Here is a 24,296-nt window from a genome sequence, read left to right as displayed (position 1 = left end):
AAGACTGAATAATAGCCATATAGATGGTTTGGAGCAACATACGCAGCAATTTAATTATATCTTCTTGTCAGGAAGACCAACATGACACTATGCCACATTATTTACTTGTTTCAGTAGTAGGGTTTCTAAAATGATCTGCCTGCAGTCCAGTTTGTTTATGTTCTACTGTATACTCTGAGCTATTTAAACTTTCTGGAAAATATCTGATTGCAACATGTTTTGTTTTTTTTTCCTTTTATTTCAGCTTGTATGGTCTGTGACCACATGTCTGAATAGGTTAAAAGAAAAAAAGTAGAACAAAAAGAATCAAGATTTTTTTTTTTTTGTCTTTATTCTTTCATTGTTATTCTTGTGGTAAGAAACAAGCAGCCACATACAGATTCAACAGGTTCACTGTCCAACACAACAAGAATGTACAAACACACAGTCACTGAGCAGTCACAGTGCCTTCAACAAAACAGCAAAAACCATCCAACAATAAAACAATGTTGTTGTAAGTAATTCTAGAAAAACAGCACCAGTTATTATGAACCTGTGACCTTCAGGGGAGACTCTGCTCCTCCATTTCTATGTGGTGCTCTTCATGCATTGGTGACAGTGTGGCACAGGTGATTTCCATTGGCACATTTATTATTTAAACAAAAAAACAAGGAAAAACAAACATCCTAAATATATAGTGTACCTGGACACATATAGGTGATCATGTATAAATATACTGGCAGGCAGCAATGAGACATCATCAGGAGGCGAGAGGGTCAGTGGTTTGTTTTCAGTGTGTGCAGCTCAATCTTCCTGCTGAGCATAGACAAAGTCTAACAACAACCCTGTTTCATGTCCCTACAGATAGGAGGCTTCACCTTCAAAATGCAGTCCAGACGCAAACATGTCAATTTCTCTCATCTACTTTCTTTCCACTCTGTGCAAAATCTGAGGCCTCATTCATAAAATGTACAGGCAGTTAACACTTTTTTCTTCACAGAGAATAAATTCATTTAATGAACAAGTTGCCAGTAGTAGAAAACTGTAATCAAATGTAATTAAAAGACTACTTCTGTTCAGAAAGAGACATAAAGAGTTAAATAATATGTATCAATTCAGTTAAAATCTTTCATTTAGCTGGTTCGTGACTGTTATTACTGACATTATATGATGTTATCAGTGGAAAATAAATTATGTAAAAACCCTAAAGCAAAAGGTAAACTGATTCTATTCAAACCCACACATTGATGTATAGACAAAAAAATCTTAAACTAGTTCATAACATTGTAGTTTGATGCCAGAGACGCCAATTAATTAATTTCTGATTACCTGTAATATAATTTTATTTAGCGATTTTTGATAAATGAGGCCCCAGTATTTCTTGTTTTGATATCTGGAATGAGAAGGCACTGCACTTCCTCTCTATTCATGTACATGTAAATCTTAATAATCCTTATTGTTATGATCAGTCTTAGCACAAGTCTTCCTCCCTGTTACCCCTACAATGTTTTTCACTCAGCAGCGCTTCGCCCATCTAAAACAGATTAATCTTTCTTTCATACACTCTGCAAGGTCTAGAGATCCCACAAGCATGCTGATGGAAATGAATGCATTTAGTTATAGTGGGATCATAACTGGGGCAGAACAGACAATCCCAGATAAGCCTGCAGGCCTTATTGTTTATTTCCATAACTCAATCTGCAGACTCCCATTACATTTCAGGTGAGACTGGGTGTTTCTGGGATGTGTCTATTTCAGTTAAAGGCAGTGAAGTTATAATGATACATGAGGGTCAAGTCTGATTCTCTTTAGGGAGCACACAGTGTTTGACGCAGTTGGATTTCATCACCACACAGCACATTTTGTCCATTGGAAACAAAAACACTGTCAGAGGAACCCATGGAGCAGTAGGCAGCCGAGCAGAGTGGGTGGTTTAATCACAGACAGAATCCACACACGTTTCATATGAGGCTAAAGCTATGGTGTCTACAGTGTACTGCATGTTTGTTTGTGAACAATTTGAGAGATATTTCACTGAATCCAGTTTTACTAGTTTTAAATAATTCGGTTAACATCACTTCGGCTCAAACCATCAAAAACTGTACTGGTTTTGATATTTCACAGGTTAGTTTGCCTTTCTTCACAAAATGTAAACATGATGATAATGAGAAGACTTTATTAATGTTAAGATGATTAGCTTGAATTTGGCAGAACATTTGAAATTCATAATTAGCCCTTTACTCATATGTAATCAGTCAGATCACTCCAATTAAGCCACAAATTAGATCTGTAGAAGCTACTTTGGCAAACCGCTTTATTATCAGATTCAGCTCATCACTAATCACAGACTTGCTTGAATTTATTTTCCCCACTCGAATTTAATCCTGTGGTTGAAAATCAGTGCAGTTTTCCTGGTTGTTTGGAAATATACAAAACACAGAGGCTCGGATGGTTGAAGCTCCAGCTCTGGAGATTACCAAATACCACTGGAACGACCACCAGGAGGGGCCAGGATTCGAGCCGAGGACCTCTTCGGGACATGGTCATCAACCTGAGACCCTGAGAGAAAAATTCAAAACATATGCACATTTAAATTTTTACAGTTAATAAAAGTGAAAACAACAATCACAGGTGCTACTAGTTTCATGTCAGGCTACCTGAGAGACTGAAAGAGGACTCATGAAGGTCTCGGACACCCTGGTGCACCCGACTGCCGGGCTTGTTTGGTGACTCTCCATCTATGGGGCCCAAACCGAGCTCCTTCTTCATAGTGTTGGCAACCTTGGCCACATCACCAGAGTAGGGATCCCTGACAACCCCTTTGCAACCCTGAGTCTGAAAGAAACAAAGGAAAGATAAAGGATAAGAATATAATCTTGATTATAAAACATTTAAAAGAACATCTGCTTTTCAATTATTTCTTTATGCACTCAAATATGTGTAAGAAGTAAGATAAAAAGCAAAAATCACCCTTAAAACTAATTCCCATGTATGCAGAAGAGTTAATAACCCTCTGAACTGAGCTGAACCATGCAGAAGCTGTGATGGAGGAAGCTTTTGCAGACAGCAGCAGCAGAAAAACAGTGTCAGCGTACAAAGAGCGCACAAGCATTAAATCCTTTATATAGACTGTCAGATCAGTGCAGTTAGACACAACATGATGGGTGTGTTTGTAGGCGTTTACAGCCAGCTGACGCAGCATGAGCTCTACTGTCCTACTGCCAGTACCGCTTTAGCATAATATGATTGAGTCTTTAAAACTCAACCAGAAGTCAGAAATAAGGAGTGACTCGCCTTTTCTCGCTGGACCATCTTCTTATAGAGGTAGTCAGGGAAAGTGCGCTGTGGGTAGAACTTCCCGGACCCTTCAGCACACATAAACACGCCATTCTCACACACCAACTGTCCACGGCTGATGGTGACCAGAGGAACGCCATGACAGCGCATCCCCTCATAAAGGTTGAAGTCTCCACCCTGAACCTGAGTGCTCACAGAGATCGTCCTGCATGCAAAGAAACCAGTGTGTGAGTAGGTTTTGCAGTGATATCAGATCAGTAAACATGTTATGGTTGCATACCTTGTTGCATCCGGGTCCCACACCACCACGTCGGCATCGGCCCCGGGGATGATGCGGCCTTTACGAGGGTACAAATTGTAGATCTTTGCAGCATTAGAGCTGGTCACAGCCACAAAACGGTTCTCATCCATTTTTCCTGTAACCTGCAGGCACAATATAAACGTAAGGAATAAATTAATGCTAAAAAAAACAATTATACAAACTTGTTTGGAGTTTACAGTATGTATGTATACACATACCACTCCCCTCTCCCAAATGACGCTCATCCTATCCTGGATTCCAGCCACTCCATGAGGGATCTTAGTAAAGTCCTCTTTGCCCAGAGCTCTCTGCTTGGTGGTAAATGGACGGTGCTCTGATGCCACAACACTCAGCGTGTCACTGGAAATAGATCATTACATGTTGAGTGTGGATTTTATTTCAGAATAAGATAAGACTACATAAAACCACTGCAATCTTCATACTACCATCAAACAGCAGAAATCATAAATATATAGCATGATACATTTGGGATAAAAATAGAAAGATGTTGATAATCAAGAATAAGAATAACACATTAAGAAGAATATAGATGTAATATACTTACTTTCCCAGCAGGCCCATGAGGTAGTTGGGTGTGTTTGGGTCAAGGCGGAGAGGTGGGACAAGGACGTGAGCCGCAGCGTGAGCCCAGTCCTGGTGGTAATACTGCATCCCATTCAGCACAGAGTGAGCCACTGTGGTCTCAGCATGGACCACCTTGTCTGAAAGACAACAGTTACAAGACAAGGCACTTTAAGTGTTTTTTTGTGAGCAAAGTCGGTCTTTGGATTGTTTCATCGGAGAAGTAACCCACCCTGCATTTTAGCAGCAGCGATCATGTCTCCAGCTGACATGCTGGACACATTCACAAGGTAGATGGGGCAGTGGGCCTGCAACCAGAAAAAAATCCAATAATTCATTGATTCATTTACTTATTCAAAGAGAACTGAGAGAAGAAGCATTAAAATCTGCTTTTTTTTTTACCCTGTTGGCAATGGTGATGGCTCTGTGAGTAGCTTCAGACTCAAGCTGTGATCAATAAGATACGACAAGTTTAACATGTGCACTGTTGACATTTATATCTCAGGTCTCTTTAGAAAACATCTTCTATCCAGTGTAACTAAAACAAGTTTATGGCCCTTAATGTTTAAGGGAATTAGACATAAATATCATAGAAGAACAGTTAATATGGACAATTGTGTCTCAAAGAGCAAAGCTGAGTTCTTACACAATGATTTATAATAGATGCATTATGATATTTTAAGACTATAAATTAAATAATAAAATTCAGTAATCCAAAATAAACCCTGTTGTGAAGTTACCTCCTCTGGTCGACTAATCTCTATTCCCTCTGGTCCACTGATACCTAAATCCAGAGCCTCTTTGGCACCCTAAAAACACAGATAATGCATCTCAAGTTTAATTTTGGTAAACTTTTATTGACCTTTTAACAATAAAATACTCTTCAGCAGAATTTTTAAGAGCATAAGTTCTAATTTGACTCTGTTAAACAATTGAACAGGTATTTGACAGTTTGCATGCTGTTCACCTCTGCCACCAGCTCTCCATTTTCTGCATGAACACGTGCAATGGCCCCAATATCCTTACAGGTCTGCAGTGTCTGATACAGCTCTGAATCCCGCAGCATCATCAAGTCTTTGTAGGCCATGAACATCTGGAAGGAGTTCACGCCATGCTCTCTCACCAGGGTCTCCATCTCATTATGCACCTGTTCGAAGGACAAAAGTCCAGAGTCATGGATCTGTGTTGGCATTAAGATTCCTCACAAAGCTTTAGTTTGTATTGGAAAGAGAAGTTAGTGAAGTGGATAAGGTTGTGTGGAAGAAAAACTGTGTGTATGTGTGTGTGTGTGGGCATATGTTTGTTTGAATGTGTTTGTTATATGGGGCATGAAATGAGCTTAGTAAGCAGCCAGAATGAGACACTGGATTACATTTGTGCACGGTCATTTAACACACACAAATATCTCTTTTATATCCTTTACTAAATTATTTAATAAAAGGAAACTACAGTAATGTGTGTTACACTACACTGTGTATCTGCACTGCAGTAATTTGGATTCAAAGTTCACTATAAACACAAAATATGCACCATGATTTAAATGAGAGGTCAAAGCAATTTCCCTGAGATTTCTCTCAACTTATAAAAATGATTCTAATATTAAAGCTGTCATTCTAAATTTTTATAAGCTGCCTTGTGTAGGAAAACTGTTTTGTATTGTATTTAATTAAAGAGCTGTCAAAGTGGCAGGAAAAGAGCCTTCAGCTCTTAGTGCCTTTGCAGAGCTGGAAAAATAACTAAAGACCTCCCGTCCCCCACCCCTTCTCCTGAACTGCTCACCCTACCGCCCTCTGGAAGATGGTACAGAAATATAAGACAGACTCAAAAACAGTTTCTTTCCCTGGGCCATCTGTGACCTAAACTCCACCTTGAGTAGAGCCGCATAATACACTCCCTTTGTATCGTTCGAGTACATCACTCATCGAACAAAAGTCATTCTTCTATCCTTGTATCTTCGTTAAAGTTCCTCATCTTCAATCAAGATAACATCAATCCTTCTATTGTACCTTCCTCCATTTAATTACTATAAGCTCAAATGGTTGATAAAGTTAACTATCAGCTAACAGCAAATTCATTTCCTAAAGTTTAATTTTTGCAAGCAAATATCTTTGCACAACACAACATTAGAAAACAACACTCTCTTTTCTACTGTCCCAACCCCCTTTGTCAGGTCCAGCATTTTTATCTAAATTCAGCAATACATAAAGGAAAAAAAAAGAAAAGAATAATACTTAATTATCAAGGGAGGCCTTATGTCCATAAAGCGCCTCTTGAAAAAAACAATTAAAAAAAACAAGAAAACAGTACTTTGATTTTAGAAAACTGTGCAGTTTTTTTCCTAACACAGCATATAAAGACTAAATGATGGATTTAGCTATCAGAAATTCAAATCATTTTTAGTTACAGCTCTAACTACATTATATCGTGGTGAACAAGGATATAAGGAACTACTAGACTAACCAGGCATAATAGCCTTAAACATTTTATTATATGTAATACGATGTGGCACATGCACACAGCCAGCAGATGATCCAGTCCAGACATTAAAGCCAAAGGCTGAATGAGACACGTTGACTCATAGGATCTGCTTAATGTGCCTACTGAGCATGTGCATTAACCCAGTTCCTGTAAGGTTTAAACTAGGTCAATACACTTTTCACCCATGAAATGAAAAAAGCTTTGACTGCTTGACAGAGGAATAAAAGCTTGATAACATCTGTTTCCATGACTTCTATTTATGGTTTACCACCTGAGCCTTCTGGGTTTTACCTTTGGTCCCCACCAGGTCACCCCGACATGCAGAGCGTAGTCGCAGCATGCCTTGGCGTCTGCCAGAGCTCGGCACTTCTCGTAGGCGTCCAGTAGGGAGCAGTGTTGTTCAGGCAGGGCCAGAGCCATTACCATGGTGGTACCACCCATCAGAGCCGCCTAGGTGAGGGGAGAGGGGGACATGGGGTGAGTGAGAGAGGGAGGAAAGGATGGGGAAGGCAGAATAAAGAAATACTGATTATAAATGAGGACAATGGCTTCACTGTAAACACACAGAGTCTGTTTGTTTGATGACAATGAACTTTTCTTATGAGCTGAGGTCTTGTCTTCAAATGATCGTTTATCTACTAGCAGAACAAACTGAAAACATTTAGTTAAACTCAATCAAAGGTGTTAATGTTTGTTCAAACTTAAAGCATGTTGCTACGGCAAACTTTTTCCTTTTTAATGCTATTCTCAATGTAAATACATTAATACTATTGTCATTGCAATTTCCCTCTGTGATTAATAAAGTATTTTTCATTTCATTCAATTAATGTCACTCATCACAGCTCAGGTTTGCATAAATCTTAGAAAGTGCACAATATATAAATTTCATTATGTATTTACTTCAAAAGAGCCTCCTCAGACAGCTAAGCACGCAGTTGCTGGGTAAAACATTTTTTCAGCTGCTTCCATTCACCACTGTTTTAAAACAGCACTTCTCTGCATGTTTAAGCTTGATAAATAGTCAGTGTGAGTGGCATAAAACTGACACATGCAATACACTGCGTCATGTTAAAAAAACGTGATGGATGGCAGCAGTTGAAAATGATGATATATGGTCAGATAGAGAGGAGGTATGTCGCAGCTCAAAGGCTGTTGTTCTCTTTAGCTTAGATGGCTGTGGGTCAGCTAATCATCTTTAGTATAAGTTTAGACACCAGTGTCATTTATTTACTTAATAACTCAACCTGTCAGACTCCTCTAAACAGCTGATCATTTGTCAAATTATCCCACTGCTGCTGTGTCTGTCCATTATGTGACTGCAGCATATGCATATGTTGTTAGTAAATTAAAACTACTAAAATTTTCATCTCAAAATGTTAGCATCAACATCAGAAGAAGTCACTGACATGTGACAGATTAATATAAAGCTGTGCATGTCTGAAAGGGGCCTTAGTCTTTATAAAAGTGGCGTCTGTTTCTTAAACCATCTCTATAAAGGTGGCAAAAAGAGGCAATATGGGACATGAAAAGAGGAGGAAATAAGTAAAGAAAGAATAACAGACTAGATGGCCAAGGATGTACAGTGGTGTGTTCGACTTGCCTGAATGGTAAATGCACTTTTGTGTAACCATGACAACAGATACTGCTCAGCCATGCCTGTCGCATGTCCCCACCCTTTTCTTTTGCTTCTCATCGCTCCATCTACAGCTGAATTAACAGTCTCCCACTCAGTATTCTCATATAAAGTCCAGTTAGGGATATTTTACTGAGAAGTGATAGGAAAACTGATTAATGATCATATGTAAGAGTTGAAAAGGACAGATACAGTAGGAAAACATTGTTTAGTCATTCACGAATTCAGCTGCAATGCAGTCGGTTACAATTAAAAAAGAAAGAAATAAAAGGCTAATGATAAAAATAAAATAACATGGACTCACCATCACTTTTACACTTTCAACCTGAATCTTAACCCAGATAAAATGTGACTAAATTTGGATATTTGTGTCAGCATCAGCTCCAGACATGTTGCAGACTGGTGGAGGGGGAGACCCTCCACCTGCCAATCAGCTATCAGGTTTCCCATTTCCATAGAAACCAGTCTGAATGATCTGCAGCGTCAGCATTGAAGGTGTCTGCATATGGGTGTGCATGAAGAGTGTAGCGTCATTTATCACTGTCAATGTATGCAAATGTGTGTATACTTGTGTGTGTGCATTTGTGTGTGAAAAATCAGGGATTGTGGGATTTAGTCTGTCTGCCTCCCAGGATTAAATTAAAATGGACTGCCAATCCACTTCAGTGTTAGACGTTTCTTTGTGAAGCTGGAAAAAAAAGCCATATGATAGTTGTATCTTTGACTTCTTAACTCTTAGTTAATAAATACATGAGGCCAAATTGAAGATTTTTTAACCCTCTGATGCATGACTCTATAAAACAGTGCCACGTTTTTTTTCACACACAAAATTTTACTGCTACAGAAATGTAGTGTTTTTTTTATTATTTTAATCCTATTTGACCTTTTATTAATTTATTTTGATATAGTCTTTTAAAAATCATAAAATAATATATAACATTTATATAACATATCTGTTCTATAAAAATATTGCCATATCATATTCTTTTCCTGTTTACAACTTGGTAATTACAATGTATGCTTGTATATGAAATTATAGCTTTATTTATTTAGTCGTCAGCAAGTGACAGTGTATGGCTCACTAATGTCCACTGAAGTCGCTATTTTTCAAATATACCAGTCCCATCAATGCCTATACTAGAAAACTAGGTGTCCATTGTAGTGGATGCTATGCATGAAAGACTTGAATAGTATATTATATGTGTCTTGCAGTTGTTAGACATGTTTTCTGTGTGTAACATAAAGATTACAGAAATATGTTGCTTAAGTAAGTAGTTTAAAAGGTGGAGACAATTTCAATTTAATGGGTTAAAGCGTTGAAAGGAACAAATTATTAAAACATTATGCTTTCCAACCCATCCTGGACAAATGTGGTATCATAACTTTAATAATATTAAAGTTATGATACCACATTCATCCATTCTTTAAATCACATATTATGTGACTTAAAGAAATGTCACATTTCTCATCATGTGATATTGTGATTAAGGAAGCTTGAAGCTGGGATAGAAAAGGAGATGGCTGCATCACTGTGTGGGTCCTGACTGAAATAAAGGTTAACTGTTTACATTAGGAATACAGTATTATAAGAAAACACACTTTAGACTGATATAACACACTTCATTGAGCCTGCATAAGCTGATCAGTGAGGGTGAGGGTGACACATAAACCACAAACAGTGTTTAATATAAATCCTCCTCTTTATTTAAGACCCCCCAACCCCTGCTGTGAAAGTAATCCCCAAAAGGGGGGAAAAAGAGAATAGAACTGTTCTTCTGTGTGTGTGTTGGGATGGCAGTAGCAAATAAAGCAGTAAACATGTGCAGAGAGGAAAAAAACATAGGAAATAACTAAATAACAAGGATCTTTTATACATGAACTGGACAGGTTAAAGAGGGTGAAGACTTGATGTGGGAGGATGAGAGGGTCTCTATGTGTTAATCTGCGAAAGGCTATTGGTGTCAGACGAATTACTGCTGCAGCTCTCTGACCAGCCTCTATCAGCACCGCTCACACCTCATGTTACAGCTGAACATTTCACCTTCCTCCATCCCCTCCTCCTTCTCTTCATCTTTTTACTCAGCAGAGATATTAAAATGATCCTGACAGCGTCTGTTGGGATGGATTCTGTAGCTGAAATATGTCAAGCCAATATTGGTCCTTTATGAAAATATTAGATTTACTCACATTGGTCTAAAATCTAATTTGAGGGGAAGTTATTGATCAGTGATGCACCGTAAATGCTGATTGTGGAGTGACAACAGATCAAACTTAACTATAGTTTATTTACCATTTTATTATTTAATACTGCTAGCAATGCACACAGATGTAATTGGTACAATGGCAATACGTCCAGTTGAGGATATTTAGTCATCTTATAGCAAATTCTTGCCATTTTTCTATACTCTGTAACAGACTTGAACACTATTACACTACAAATTGATTATTCCTATCTATGCTCCATGTTCCAGCCTATTTATTACATGTCAGTATTAGATGGTGGTGGGCGCAGAGGAGCAGTGGGGGATGTAGGAGAGGTGGAAGGAAGGAAAAAAGAAAAGAGGGATAGGATATTACAAAGCAGTGGGGGTGAGAGAGAGAGAGGAGGAGGATGCAGAAGGAAATAGTTTTGGGGTTCATCAAGATCGCATGTGAGCAGTTACTATGGCAACATTGGGAGCATGGGGACAACACAATGCTACTGTGGTCATGGGAGCACATGGGGAGGGGGGAGGGGGGGTGTTGCCATGGCAGCAGCGAGAGTGTTGGGTAAAGGGATGATGACTGGGGGGGTTGCTGGCATGCAGACGATTCAATCTTCTACAAATTCCTCTCAAGACACTTTAGCTGGTGTTGAATTAAATACAAGCTGCATGTTGCTGAGCTGCAGCAAAGTCCCTGCAGTCCCAATAATTTGGCATAAAAACTCTAAATGAACTAGCAGTGTGTCGAGGATAAAAGATACTGAAAGTCCCTCAGATCTGCGAAAGATAAATACACACTGGTCTGGATGCCAGCAGTTTTACAGAATGGCGCATAACGTAACTTGTCAAACTCGGGGGAAAATTAAAATGACAATAAAAGGCTTTTGCAGGAATACACGTCTGTTTCACTGCTAATCAAACTGGAGTGGATGAACATAAAAAGCTACTCCTCAGTTTAAGAGCTCCAGTTAGTTGTGGTGCTTTGATAATTTGAAACAAATATGCAATTTAGATATTGGTATAGGATGTTATTTGTTCTTTTTAGGAAAGTAAACCCATCGTTAAAGTGTTCAGTGGGACCAGAACCATGTATTAGATCAGTAGATGTACAGTAGGAGACCAAGAACTCCACTAGAAATGTTGCCTTTAAATGCTTAAGCGAAACTGGAAGACATTTGAAGGTCTTATTTTGAAATAGCTAATGATACTGTATGTAAAGTGGCTGTAACATTTGCTGCAACCCCCAACTCACCGAGTCCCAGAGGGAAAAATGATGTCACACATGATCAACATAAAGAGGTCAAAACAGCCGTTAACACATGGATACAACTGCAGGCGACAATTAAACACTCTCTTCTGAATTTTAAAGCCTGATTAATAAATCACCCTTTTTTCATCTCAAAGGACCAGAGGACAACAAGAAGAGCATCAATAAGAGATGATCCCAACCTGGGGTCCCCAAAGGTAACAGAGGGTCTGTGAGGGTTTGACTGTGCAGAGCATGTGTGTTTGTTAATGTTGAGGCCATGTCCACAGAGAGACGAACTAAGGTGTATTTGCTGGTTCCTTGTAAACATTTTGTTTACAAGATAAATAAATGAGGGTCATAAAAATCTGCTACCCTGCTACCTGCTATTTTGGTGCCAGACATCCCCGGGTGGGACCTGACAAATAAATAAATATGCATTTTGCTTTACCAGTAGACTCAGTAAATGCTAATTTCAGCCCAGTCGTGAATGTAATTCATCTTTGAAGCCATACTGTAGTCCAGTAGCAGATAATATGGCAACAAAAACAGTCCTGTTACATCAGCAAGGGTCTATTAAAAGTATTCCAGTAAAATAGTTGGTTCACAACAAGTCTTTTATTCATAAAAGCCATGTTATGCAAGAAATGAAGGACTTTAACATAATGTATATTCTTTGTCAATATAAAAACAAAAGCTACTTAGTAAGCCACACCTTGTGAATCCAATCCGTTTTTGTCCATATTGTGTGGTTTAGTGAGGTCAGTTAGTGGAGCTACGTTAGTGGAGTAGTTTATGTCTGTCTTGGTAACCTTAAGTTTTCATGCACATTTTAATTAGTTAAACATGTCTGAGAAACACCACAGTACAGATGATTTGTCCCTAATAAAAAAGAGTAAGGTTATACGCTGATAGTTACCCTAACTTATGTTATATCAAAGTACAGGATGGCTTGAAAGCATAATTTGTGGCAAGAAGTCAGACAATGAAAGCATTAAGTCAAGCATGATTTCAGTATGGGAATGGTGGGGGTCTATGGCTTTTTGATTAGTTGCATGAAGTCGGTTCTTAAGGTAAAATGGCTGGGAACCACAGATCTAACTATCTAGTACAAATGACAACTGAAAAGCTTTGTTTGTATGTGTGTGGAAGGAGATGTACTTCAACCATGAACCACCAACAGCTGTTTGCGTCATATAGAAGCAGCGTGAAAGCATCTGTTGTCATTAGTCTCCATGAACGAATGAACAAAAGACAGGGGTTAATATTTTACTGAAGACTAGACGGAGAGTTTAAAAGCATGTTGGAGTATGACAGCTGTCTCCGGATGCTTAATGTGTTTAATCACAGGCATGCTAGTGAGTCATGCAAGCATGTGCATGTATATGTGTGTGAGTGTGCACCTTGGTTCCGCTGTAGAAGTCATCCTGGATGCTGGCGTTCATAAATGTCTGCTGCAGATGCACGCAGGTGTCAATGCCGCCCGGTAATACTAGTTTCCCAGAAGCATCGATCACCTTAGCTCCACCTGGGATCATTAGTTCTTTCCCAACCTGCCAAACAGCACAAACAAAAAATTCGCTTTATAATCGATTTATGATTAAAACATTATTTTTGGTTAAACAGAAAGCTTTATACAATAGCCAGACAGTCTGCTGGTCAATTTCATTCCAGCCTGAAATATCTCAACAACTGCTGGTTGATTGCCGTGTAATGCTGTACATGTGTTCACGGTATTCAGAGGATAAATCCTAATTACTCTGTTGACCACTTTGCTTTTTCTTCAGTGCTATTATTTTGGATTTAGGTTGGAACTGAGCACCTTCTGATATCCATACTGCTGCTGTGATGTAAATAAGCACTGACAAAATATCCATGCAGGAGTACAGCTGAGTTTTCCAGGTTTCTGAGTCAAATAAAGTAGAACTTATCTCCATGGCAACACAATGTGAGCTAATTATAGTCTTCACTATGATCTCCATGGAGTTCACTGTTGTTAAATCCCTTCATAATGTGGTCTTGTGAGATGTGAGTCATACCAGCAGCTGGGGATGTAGTGGATGTTTAAAATGTGAGTTTGTTAATAAAAGTTAAAGAAATTAAACTTGAGTTGCTCCTGATCAGCAGTGCATTTGCAGGTGCATGTGTAAACGTGCATGTAAATGAAGTCTACCTGTTGTATGATGCCGTTTTCAATGTAGACATCTGCTTCCTGGGTGAAGTCATCATTGACCACTTTACCTCCCTTAATGAGGATACGCATGGACCCCATGTTAGCAGCTATCGTCCTGCAGAGAAAGAAAGAAATTAATTGAACATGAGTCTTAATTGCAAAAATAATGGACAAGTGTTATCAGACGGTGAATTCTATGAGGAACATTGTGTGGAGGAAAAGTTGCATGATCTTTTCTAACTTTCTGTGTACAAATGCATTTTATGATTAAATGAATTACACATACTTGGCTTTTCACGTCACACACATAACTTTACCAATAGCCAGACAGACATAATGCATAGATTGAGCCTTTAAAATCAAATGTTGCATGCAGCAAAAACTACTGATAGAGGGACAAAATGAATTTGAGACAAATTTTAACATTTATGGCTAAGAATTTCTTTTCATTACTGAAAAAACTACATTTAAATGCAAACATTTAACTGGTAATTAGCTGCAGAAAGCCAATGCACAGTCCTTCCACAAAACACAAAAGGTGTCTGCTGGCAAGTTTTATGAAAAACATAAATCATCCTGATTTCAAACAACTAACAGCTGACTCAGACTCATACAATGTTGTATGCTCAGTGCAAAAGAGGACAAATAATAAAGAATTACGCAAGACTACAGGTCTGTGAATCCTGCATTTTCTGCTGAGTAACATGTCATCGTTTCTGACACATATTCTGCCTTTTGTGTCAGCAAAGTAAAGTTCCTCTAAGCTTTTACTAGGTCAGCTCTGTCTATTAAATATTGAGTGGTAAATCTATAATTCACAACTCTATTACAGTCTCTGAGGGAATAAAATAGTCTTCCAGTTCTGCAAGAACTGATAGATAAAAGATGTTCCTTCATTTATAGCTAAAACCTATTGTAACTGCTAACATAAAATGAAAGAAGATAACAGGTTTTACTTGTGAAATTTCAGTTTTATATCTTGTTATAGATTGAACACAAACTGATAAGTTAGGAAAGTTGATAACATAAGGCATGCAACTATTGGCTGCAGCTCTACTAAAGCAAAGTGAATTGCAAGACATCTAATGAAGGGACACAAACACCTCTGTTCAATAATACTGCTGTATAAGCATTTCTAAGATAAGAGTTCCTGTGGTTATTTTTGCATAAAGATTACCTTTGGCTATGATAATTCAAGGATGCATTGCAGTATACACACTGTGCAGTTTCTGTTTCATAGATGTTCAATATTAATTAGATCCCATTACCATTTGTGTCTTTGAGTAACTCATTGTATTTATCATTATTTTCTTTGGCCATTTAAAATAACCCAGAAACTTACAACTTATTACTAATCTGATTAATGGGAATAAAAAAGATCTTTGGCTGGTTTTTGTCTGTTTTTAATCTTACAATAAATCATAAAGATATTAACCTGTTGAGGCATAAAAGAAACATTTTAACTTCAATTTTTGACTCGCATACCAAATAAATGAGAGATTAGGCACATAATATTAGATTGACAAATTGTTTCTTTAGAAACCTCTCTCTGTTAGTATGTGTATTCTGCATGGATGGCTGTATGCAATGTGTTTGATGGCAGGACACAATGGCCTCCCAGTCACACAGAATCAACTCAAAGAGATGGAGGAGAATAGAAAGAGGAAAGAGTGGAGAAAAAAAGGGGAGGGACAGAGGAAGAAAGAGGACAGTGAGTGGAATAATGAGGAGAGAAAATATCTGGAGCCCAAAATTTGTATCCGAGAGAGAAATGTGGGGACTCAAGAAGAAGATGGATAAAGAAATAGAGACTTAACTAACTTTGTTGGAGAACTGAAACAGAAAGAGGCAGACACAAAGATGGCCACAGAAAGAAATGAATCCACTAAGAGAAAAAGATTCTTAGACAATAGTCAAGAGATGAAGGATTAAGTGGCTGTGGCAAACATGATGGTGGAGGGGCAGCAGTATAGAAAGCAGCGCCCTAAAGGCCTGGCAGCCAGTATAAAAGAATGGTTTCCCTGGAGATGTGAACTGGAGTGCTTTCAGCGGGAGAACAGACAACATGCACTCACACAAACAACTCCACACAATCCAGCACCAAGACTGGTTTGCAATTTTAATTTTAGTCAAAAGTCATTTTTACACATAAACAGCAGGCCTTAAATTTTCAAGCGATGCTGCAGGACTTACTCCAAACTTCCTGTGGAGATTTTCCAGCCAGACCCTCATAAAATCTCCAGCTCACCAAGTAAGAAGAAGTGTGAATGTAGCGCTTTATCTTGTGGCATAGTTACTGCAAGCAGGCGAGTATGAGTGCAGACAAAAGTTGCTGATCTGTTTCTACATGTTCAAATAAACATGCTGCAGATATCAACAGGGAAGTCATCAAAGAGTTTCATCACGTATTCTCAACATAAAAACATAAACTGCCACAGCATCCTATCCTGTCTCCTGTGTGCTTTCCTACACCTCCACCCTCAGATTTCCATGTGGGAACATGAATCTCCAGCTGAAAGTCTCCCACTGTCAATAGCATGCATGAACAGCAACTCTGGAAAAATTAAATTGCTCCTGTTAAAGAGTAAAAATGACTGAAACTTTATTCCCATCTCATTAGGATGGTCCTTTACTTAATAAGCCAATCAATGAGAAGATATGAAAACAGGAAAATTATGATGCAAGACATTTTCCAAGAAGAAAAAGAAAAAGATCTCCTGGTTAAAGCTTCTTTAATATAAGGGTTTGCTTAATTTTTCTGTTTAACTCGACATCATGTTATGCCTTGTATGCCAACTTCTGGTAAACTACACTGAGCATATAACTATTTTCTTATGTTTTATGAACTCAACTGACCTCATCAACAAACCTTTATATTTTATTCTTTGTCCTTCTAGTCCTCCGTACAGCACTTAAATCCTCTGCGGTTGTTTTTCAAGTGCTTTATTAATAAAGTTAGATTGGATTGTGTCATATTTCTTCATCTCCATTCACTGAGCCCCTGAAACTGTTTAATCTTAATCAGTTAAAAACATGTCAAAATCATTTTGATGGAACACAAATGGAGAAACTTGTATAAGTGAACATGAAGCTGGCAGAGTAAACATTTCAACTAGAAACCTCTTCATGAATGAAGCCTCTATGAAGTGCAACAAAATTATTCAGGAAACACAACAAATGTTACAAAAATTAAATAAATACATAAAATGTAAAAACATAAATGCAAGTTTCTAGCCAGCAAAGGATGAAAAACCCCAGAGGACCATTAAAAAAGCTATGTCAAAGCTTCATGTTCTGTTTTTCTACAAGATAAAAACCAAAGCTTTGGATTTTCTGCTTCATTTATTTATTGACAAAGTGCACGTATTCCAAATTAATTATGTAATTATCTGCTAATGCAACTCAACATCCATCAGTTTTACATAAACCAAATCTGGCAGCCTTAATTTGGTTGTGAACATCAGTAACTCATCCATTTTTTTATCAAATTTTTTAAGAACTGACAACATGCTGAGAAACACCACATCTGAAACTTCAGAACAATAAAACATCAGCAGATTGCAGTTGGATGCATGCCCCCTTAAGTCTATATTAACATTTTCCTTATTAACATATCACAACGGAAAATAAAATAGTGAAGTTCAGCAAGAACTACACAAAAAATTATGTCTGCATGAAAATCTGGCCTCTAGAAATGATACATAAAGGCTGATGATGTTGTTGTCACCATTTTCAAGTCACCTCTGTTCAGACTCCCACAGATGAGTGTGTGTGTGGGACGGGGATCCCTGACTTAACAGACTGCTGCCACCAGACACTGCAGGCTTTGTATGTTTGTGAGGACTGTAAAGCCAGAGGAAATTAAAGTCAAATTATGTAACTGACCCTTTGAACATGACACTGTAAAAATCACAAGCCACACAGTTTTGGATCGGTTTAAAGGGAAGGTGAACAGGTCATCTTTCTCTAGACGTGGACAAAACACTATTCAATGCCATAAATATGCAGTATGTTCCATTTAATGTGCATTAATGGATACAATGTTCTCCTATTACCAAAGCCTTGGCATTTTCCACCATGATCTATGGTGCATTTGGTCGACTACAAATATGGGTTCACACGGCCTCTTGTCAAATTTAAAATCTATTTTGGTTTTCCAGCACATGCACAGTTGGTGCCCTTGGATCCCAGTGGCAGTCACAAAAAATGGGGGGTTGCACAGATGTCTGCACAAAGCCTCACACACATCACTGAATGATGAAATTTACATCACCCTGACACCAGCAGGACACTCAGACTCTTGCAGATGCATCATTGGCTTTTGGCAACAGCAGAAAATGTTGCCTTTCTGCAGACTAAGTACAGCAATTACAATCCACAAAGACAGATTTTTTTCTTTTTATTAAAAAATATGTTTTGGGTTTTTGGCTAAAAATAGATGTGATGCAACATGAAGGAATGTGATATAACTTTAGGTGACAGTGGAGATTGTGAAGAGCTTTATGTCATATCACATCTCACTGGCCTGTATTTTTTTTTTTCTAAAGCAAAACTTAAAGTGTTTTTAAAAGGCAACTAATGAGCAACAAAAGTGCAAAAATCCAAAAATTGGTATTACTTTCCCACCACACAATACACCAGTTTGACATAAAATGTGGACATCATCAGGGCTGGACATGGTAGGTAACAGGGAGGTTTTTGTAGCTGTGATACAGTTAGTTATTTGGTCAATATTCATCACCATAAGCATTTTGATAACAGAGGCTGCAAAAACTGTTATTTTAAAATAGAGTCCATGGTTTATTATAGCTAAAGGAGCTAATCCAAGTTAGCATTCCTGCCTGGATGCACTTTATACAGGTTTGGAAACTCGATTTCATTAATACAGCTGCGACAAGAAGTGCAACCTTGTGTGGTGCTCATTTTATACGAGAGGATTATTCACCCAGTTATTTTATGTAGTTATAGGTGGGAATCAGAAGCTGGCAGAATCATGTGAGACTGATGAACAAATGGTGATGTGGTGTTGGTGAGATACAGCCTGACAGAAACAGTAACTGTGCTAAGTCTTCTTTTCTAATTAAATCATTTGGCTTTCGCATCTCTCTTGATTTACCCTCCTTTGCTGCTCTGACGTCTCTGCCACTGAAAAACACAGCTTTGCTTCCACCTGAACCTTGGCAATATTTTCTGTTTCTGGCCCTGTTTAACACCCCAGTTGTAAAATGTATACTTTGATACATGACATTACAGTACTGCAAAAGCAGCATTAGCAATTCAAGCTAACGTCACTAGCTCACTGGGTCTCCTCAAACCACATATAAATAGACAGATGCAATATGGTAGTTTAGAATTGTAAATATATCAGGACATTAGTAATAAATGAGTGAAATGGTGGAACTGAGCAGTACAGAGATAAGGTTTCCTGACTTTTGTTCCATCTCCATCTGTTCAATCAGGCTCATAATGAAAAAAAGGCTTGGTATGCATCCATATCTACCATTGTTTAACTTGTCCTTTCTTGGCTGGTATCCCTTATGAAGCATTACTGCTGTGCTATTAATAAACTGACACTAGATGTATGTGATGGTAGTTCAATTAAATTTGGTGAAATGTATTGGAATGTACAGCTGCTTGACTATGGGACAAAAATGATTTAATCAATAATAATAAAATACAAATTATTTAACACAATAACTAACAAGCCAGGGCCGTCCCACAGCAGTGGTGGAGGATCTACTTCCATTAGTTGCCCAGATTCACCTTCAGAAGTTTAATAATAATAATAGCTGTATTTTATCAATATCACTGTTTTTGTGATTGTTTGAAATCAGAATAAAAATTTGAGATATTGCAGAGCCCTACTGCAATGGACTGGTTATCTGTCAAGGGTGTACCCTGCCTCTTGCCTGGTAATTGCTGGGATAGGCTCAAGGGCTGTTCCTGCATGTTAAGAAATTTATGTCAACTTGCACATTAAAAACAAACTAACGATGAAATCAAGTAGATAATTTATTTTTATGCCTGAAGTTTGCCATTAATCCTTCCATATCTATTCATTAAGTGTGTGTGTGTGTTTGCTTTCTGCTGTGTCATAGCAGGTATAACAGACTGAAACACACACAGCGACACAGTCACACACCAGGCAGTATTTCACACCCACCCTGGGACCAGCTGCTTCAGCAAAACCACACAAACACATACTCCTGGTTTATGATGACCATGGAGATTACACGCTTACCCCAACATTAACCATCACAACTAAATGCATAACCCTAAAACTTACCCCAAAATCATCATGTTTACAGGAGTCCACCATAAAGTAGTATCCAGTCAGGTTTTTGTCCCCATGGTTGTAAAAACAAGTACACACACATGAACACACACAGATGAACTCAGCAAGTTCCCTTGCTCAAAAGCGCCTTATACACACAATTTAACATAGTTACACACAGCAAGACGTCTAACCGTTCTCCTCTCCATGCAGCTTTTTAATGGGCGATAATTAATAATGAATGAGAAGCAGAAGGCTGAATTAGATCGGACTCACTGTGTCACATCATCACAACGTCACACACACATACTGCATGGTCAAACATAGTCTTAATAAGTGTTCTTACTGTAAAAGAAAATGCAATTTAAAGCTCTAAATAAATGCTTTTGAGAAATAAATTTGCTTGAAAAACCTAAAAGAAGTCATCTATATAAAATACACACTTCCATCGTAAACACATGTACTGCAAGAAATAAAAAGGATGGCGAGTAAAGATTAAAACCTTCAAATTGAAATGATGAAGTGTCTGTTTCTGGATGTTGGCTACATGTGTGGTATGGACATAAAAGTGTGTGTGTGCATTGCTGCATGCAGTAAGTGAGAAGAAAGGAGTGGACAGCTGCTGACTGCTGCTTGATCTGGACAGTAATCGCCATGGGGATAGACGGTGTGCGGTGTGTGTTTATGTGTGACAGTCAATATATATGTGTGCATGTCTGGATGTGTGTATGTGTGTGTAAGAACTGAGCTATTTAAAAAAGCCAGAACAAGCGTTCATCAGACAAATTTACTTCCACTTGGAGATAAGAATAGATATTAAAACACTCACACGTGCAAAATGAGGTTTTAGGAGTTGTGGGTGCTGCTGGAGGTTCATGGATGAATGAGCCATTAGTGAATCATACAAAGATAAACAACATACATTAACAACATCAACCGCTTGAACAAATACAACATCACTCTGAGGATTCAGAGCATCTTAACACTAACATGCACTTGAATCGTACTAAAACAGAATATTTCTAGTAAAAGCATGATTTATTGTGTTTTTATCTTTTTTATCATGAAGAACGTACTTATTTTCCTTCAGTCTGACCTTTTACCTTTAGTCTGATTTATCCTTTGGTCTGGATTCTTGTTGGACAGGAAGTATATTTGTGACCTTTATGGAGCAGATTTATGCTCCTCAGTAATTGAAACCTTTTGATTTTATTCAAATATGCTTTCATTTTTTCACATACAGAAAACATGTATAGTATCCGGATCCAGCCTGTGTATCATGGACATATTTTTAAACTATAAAATATAAACAGAATAAAACCTGGATGTGGAAAACTTTTATATTTCAGTTATATTAGAAGCCCTTATTTAATGAGTCTTATTGTGGCCACGGTTGGCTTCATCAAATTCAGAAATTACCTTCTCATTGTACATTTGTAATAATAACTACTGAAAGCATATGACCAAAAATAACTATGCAGGATGTAACTGTAAAGCTAATCTCTCATAACTTTGGTGTTTAAAAATTACAACCTTGATGTGCTGCATCAACTAACAACAGCACATCTGCATTTAACTAGCTATGCATTCATCTAGTTAAGCATCTAGCACAGCTAGCTAACTTCATCCTTCAAATGCATCATTCCTGGACGCCAAAACTTGTAGAAAATCTCAGCCTCTTTAACTGGAATTTTCTGGGAATAATTTGATGACGGAAAAAGAGCATTCATTAGCTGTGGATAATCACCAACACCTGCTTCTATACTGATCATTTCACGCCTGGTTATTTTAAAAGTTTGCTTTGAAGATAAGAGGGATTAACAAGTGAATATAGCTGGAAAAAACTTTCCTTTTCCCAATCTTCATCCTTCAGTTCCTCAGACATGTAGAACTGCATCGTCAGCAGAACATGTCTGCAGAAATCTCCCTTTGGATGGTTGGTTACTGGTAATTCCAATAACATTCATAACTTTAGGAAAATGAGCAGCATTTTAAAGCTGATGCCACTTCAAGCTGCAAGTACAGATATGTGCTGAAAGTGTTTATGACTTGGACTTCCCAAAATAACTTCCTAAATAGTTTTTCATCATTAAAGACTGTGCAATGTGTACACCTTGTGTTTGTCCATCACAGCTGACTGATACAAAACTTCTATATTTTTTTTTTTATTCTGATTTTGTCAAATAGTGTGGTACAAATTAGTGTCTGTGACCAAATTGTAGTAAATTAATTCATAAGCCAACTGAAATAGTTGTCTAAGTGTTCCCTTTTAAAGTGAAATCATCTGTCTTGGAGGATTTGCTTCAACCATGACCTACAAATTACTCACAAATAATGTCATCTCCCTGCATGTTTTTCTATAGGTACTAACAAATAACATGCAACTCCCATCCACACAGAAAGGGTTTTAGAATATAGAATATAAGAATATACTTTATTATCATTACACAGTGATGTACAATGTAATTAAGAAATTAATCAAGTTACCTAAATTAACCAAGAAGCGTAATGCTGATTGGCACAAGTGGACCTCAAAGTAACTGTCACATTGTGATTGAATATTTGAACGTTTTACAATAGAAGATAATTTAAAAAATATACATGCATCTTTAATGAAACATGTACTGTGCATGTGCAGCTACATCATTTAATTAGGATCATTTTTTATGTATTCAATTTATTATGCTGCACCCCTACCAAAGCATCTTTAACGCTCCTTAAACCAAGTGACGTGGAGCCAAAAAACCAAGCCAGATCTGCATGCAAAACCCTCCATAATCCACAAAAAGTAATGAGATGAAACACCTGCTAACATTTTGTACCCAGCTACACATACAGTATGATCACAAACTGCACACACATATAGAGTGCAGTCTCGTTTGGATACACGAAACCTTAATCATCACCATCATCATCATAATTAAGAATCAATATATTTAGTAGAAATGAGAATAACCTGCAAACCAATAACCGACTTACATAACAGTTAGCACACACTCACAATACACGTTATGCTCAGATTGCACGTCAGATACACGCACACAATCACATTTGACACACAATCAGATCTCACCCATATTTAGTCGCCCACAGGCACACGGTCCTATTTTCAACACAACCTTCTATTTTTCTACGGAATTCCGGAATTATGTGTCTTGCTTTCCACGATGGAAAGCAAAACGGTATATATATATATATATATATATATATATATATATATATATATATATATATATATATATATAAGGGATAGTTAAGGGTTAGCATACCAAGCATAAATAAGCAAGAGAAAATACCTCACAAATTTGTAATCTACTGTACCAAACGCAGATTTAATGGCTACAACGCTGACGTTATTAACGTTAAACGATGTCTAAGGCCTAATTCTAGCAATTTAATGAATAACACTAGGAGTAAAATCCGTCTATTTTCACTAATAAATGCTAAATTGTCAAAACCACACTGTGAATTTTTTTTTCTCCTCTTACCCCTTTCTTCTCGGATTCCAACACCCTCCTCCACTGGACCTTCTCCCTGTCGACCAGCTCAAGCCAAGTGCGCGAGGACAGCTGGCACAGCGCGACCCGCAGATGCTTCTTGGCAGACGGTCCGGGAGCAGCCAATCAGAAGCCGTTCGAACTAGCGCAACAGAATGACAGACCAATAGGAGAGCAGATGCTTTTTTCTCATGGAAGGGGTCTCTTTCGCTCAGAAGGCAGGGGCGTGTATCTCCAGAGTTGTGCTGCGTTCATATATCGTCGGAAATGTGAAATACGATATTGATATGATTATAATTTATCTATTACTTAACATTTTTGACTGAATTGTTTATATATATATGGTTTATGTGTTTGGATATATTATAAATAAGTAATTTATTTAATTAGTAATAAGTAATTAATTAAATACAGACAGTATTTTATATTGTACTCCTGAATTCAATATTCGTCATATACACACTATATCTAATGCAAATATTTCTGTTATATATTGATAAATCTTTCAAATATTTTTGTTTCTAGTTATAAGAACATTATATGTAAACTGATTTAAAAATATAAATTATTGAAAATTTGAGATGAAAAATACTTGAACTACAACCATTTAATTTTCAAATGAAACAATAAAA

General features: G+C 37.6%; 1 protein-coding gene across 1 annotated transcript; it reads right to left on the bottom strand.

The window, feature by feature from the left end:
• Positions 1-306: 306 nt before the first annotated feature.
• Positions 307-23,790, bottom strand: LOC121634260 (dihydropyrimidinase-related protein 5-like; the record flags this gene model as incomplete). The annotated part of the gene is made up of 14 exons (XM_041976795.1): positions 307-2,538; positions 2,637-2,814; positions 3,274-3,481; positions 3,557-3,699; positions 3,796-3,937; positions 4,143-4,299; positions 4,392-4,467; positions 4,562-4,606; positions 4,900-4,968; positions 5,127-5,306; positions 6,929-7,087; positions 13,124-13,273; positions 13,894-14,007; positions 23,656-23,790. Coding segments are annotated over 14 exons (1,842 nt in total), but the record flags the coding sequence as incomplete, so codon positions are not given.
• Positions 23,791-24,296: the final 506 nt, after the last annotated feature.

This window comes from Melanotaenia boesemani, chromosome 22, assembly GCF_017639745.1.
Source record: "Melanotaenia boesemani isolate fMelBoe1 chromosome 22, fMelBoe1.pri, whole genome shotgun sequence".
NCBI classification, from domain to species: domain Eukaryota; kingdom Metazoa; phylum Chordata; class Actinopteri; order Atheriniformes; family Melanotaeniidae; genus Melanotaenia; species Melanotaenia boesemani.
This window is presented reverse-complemented; position numbering and strand designations above follow the sequence as displayed.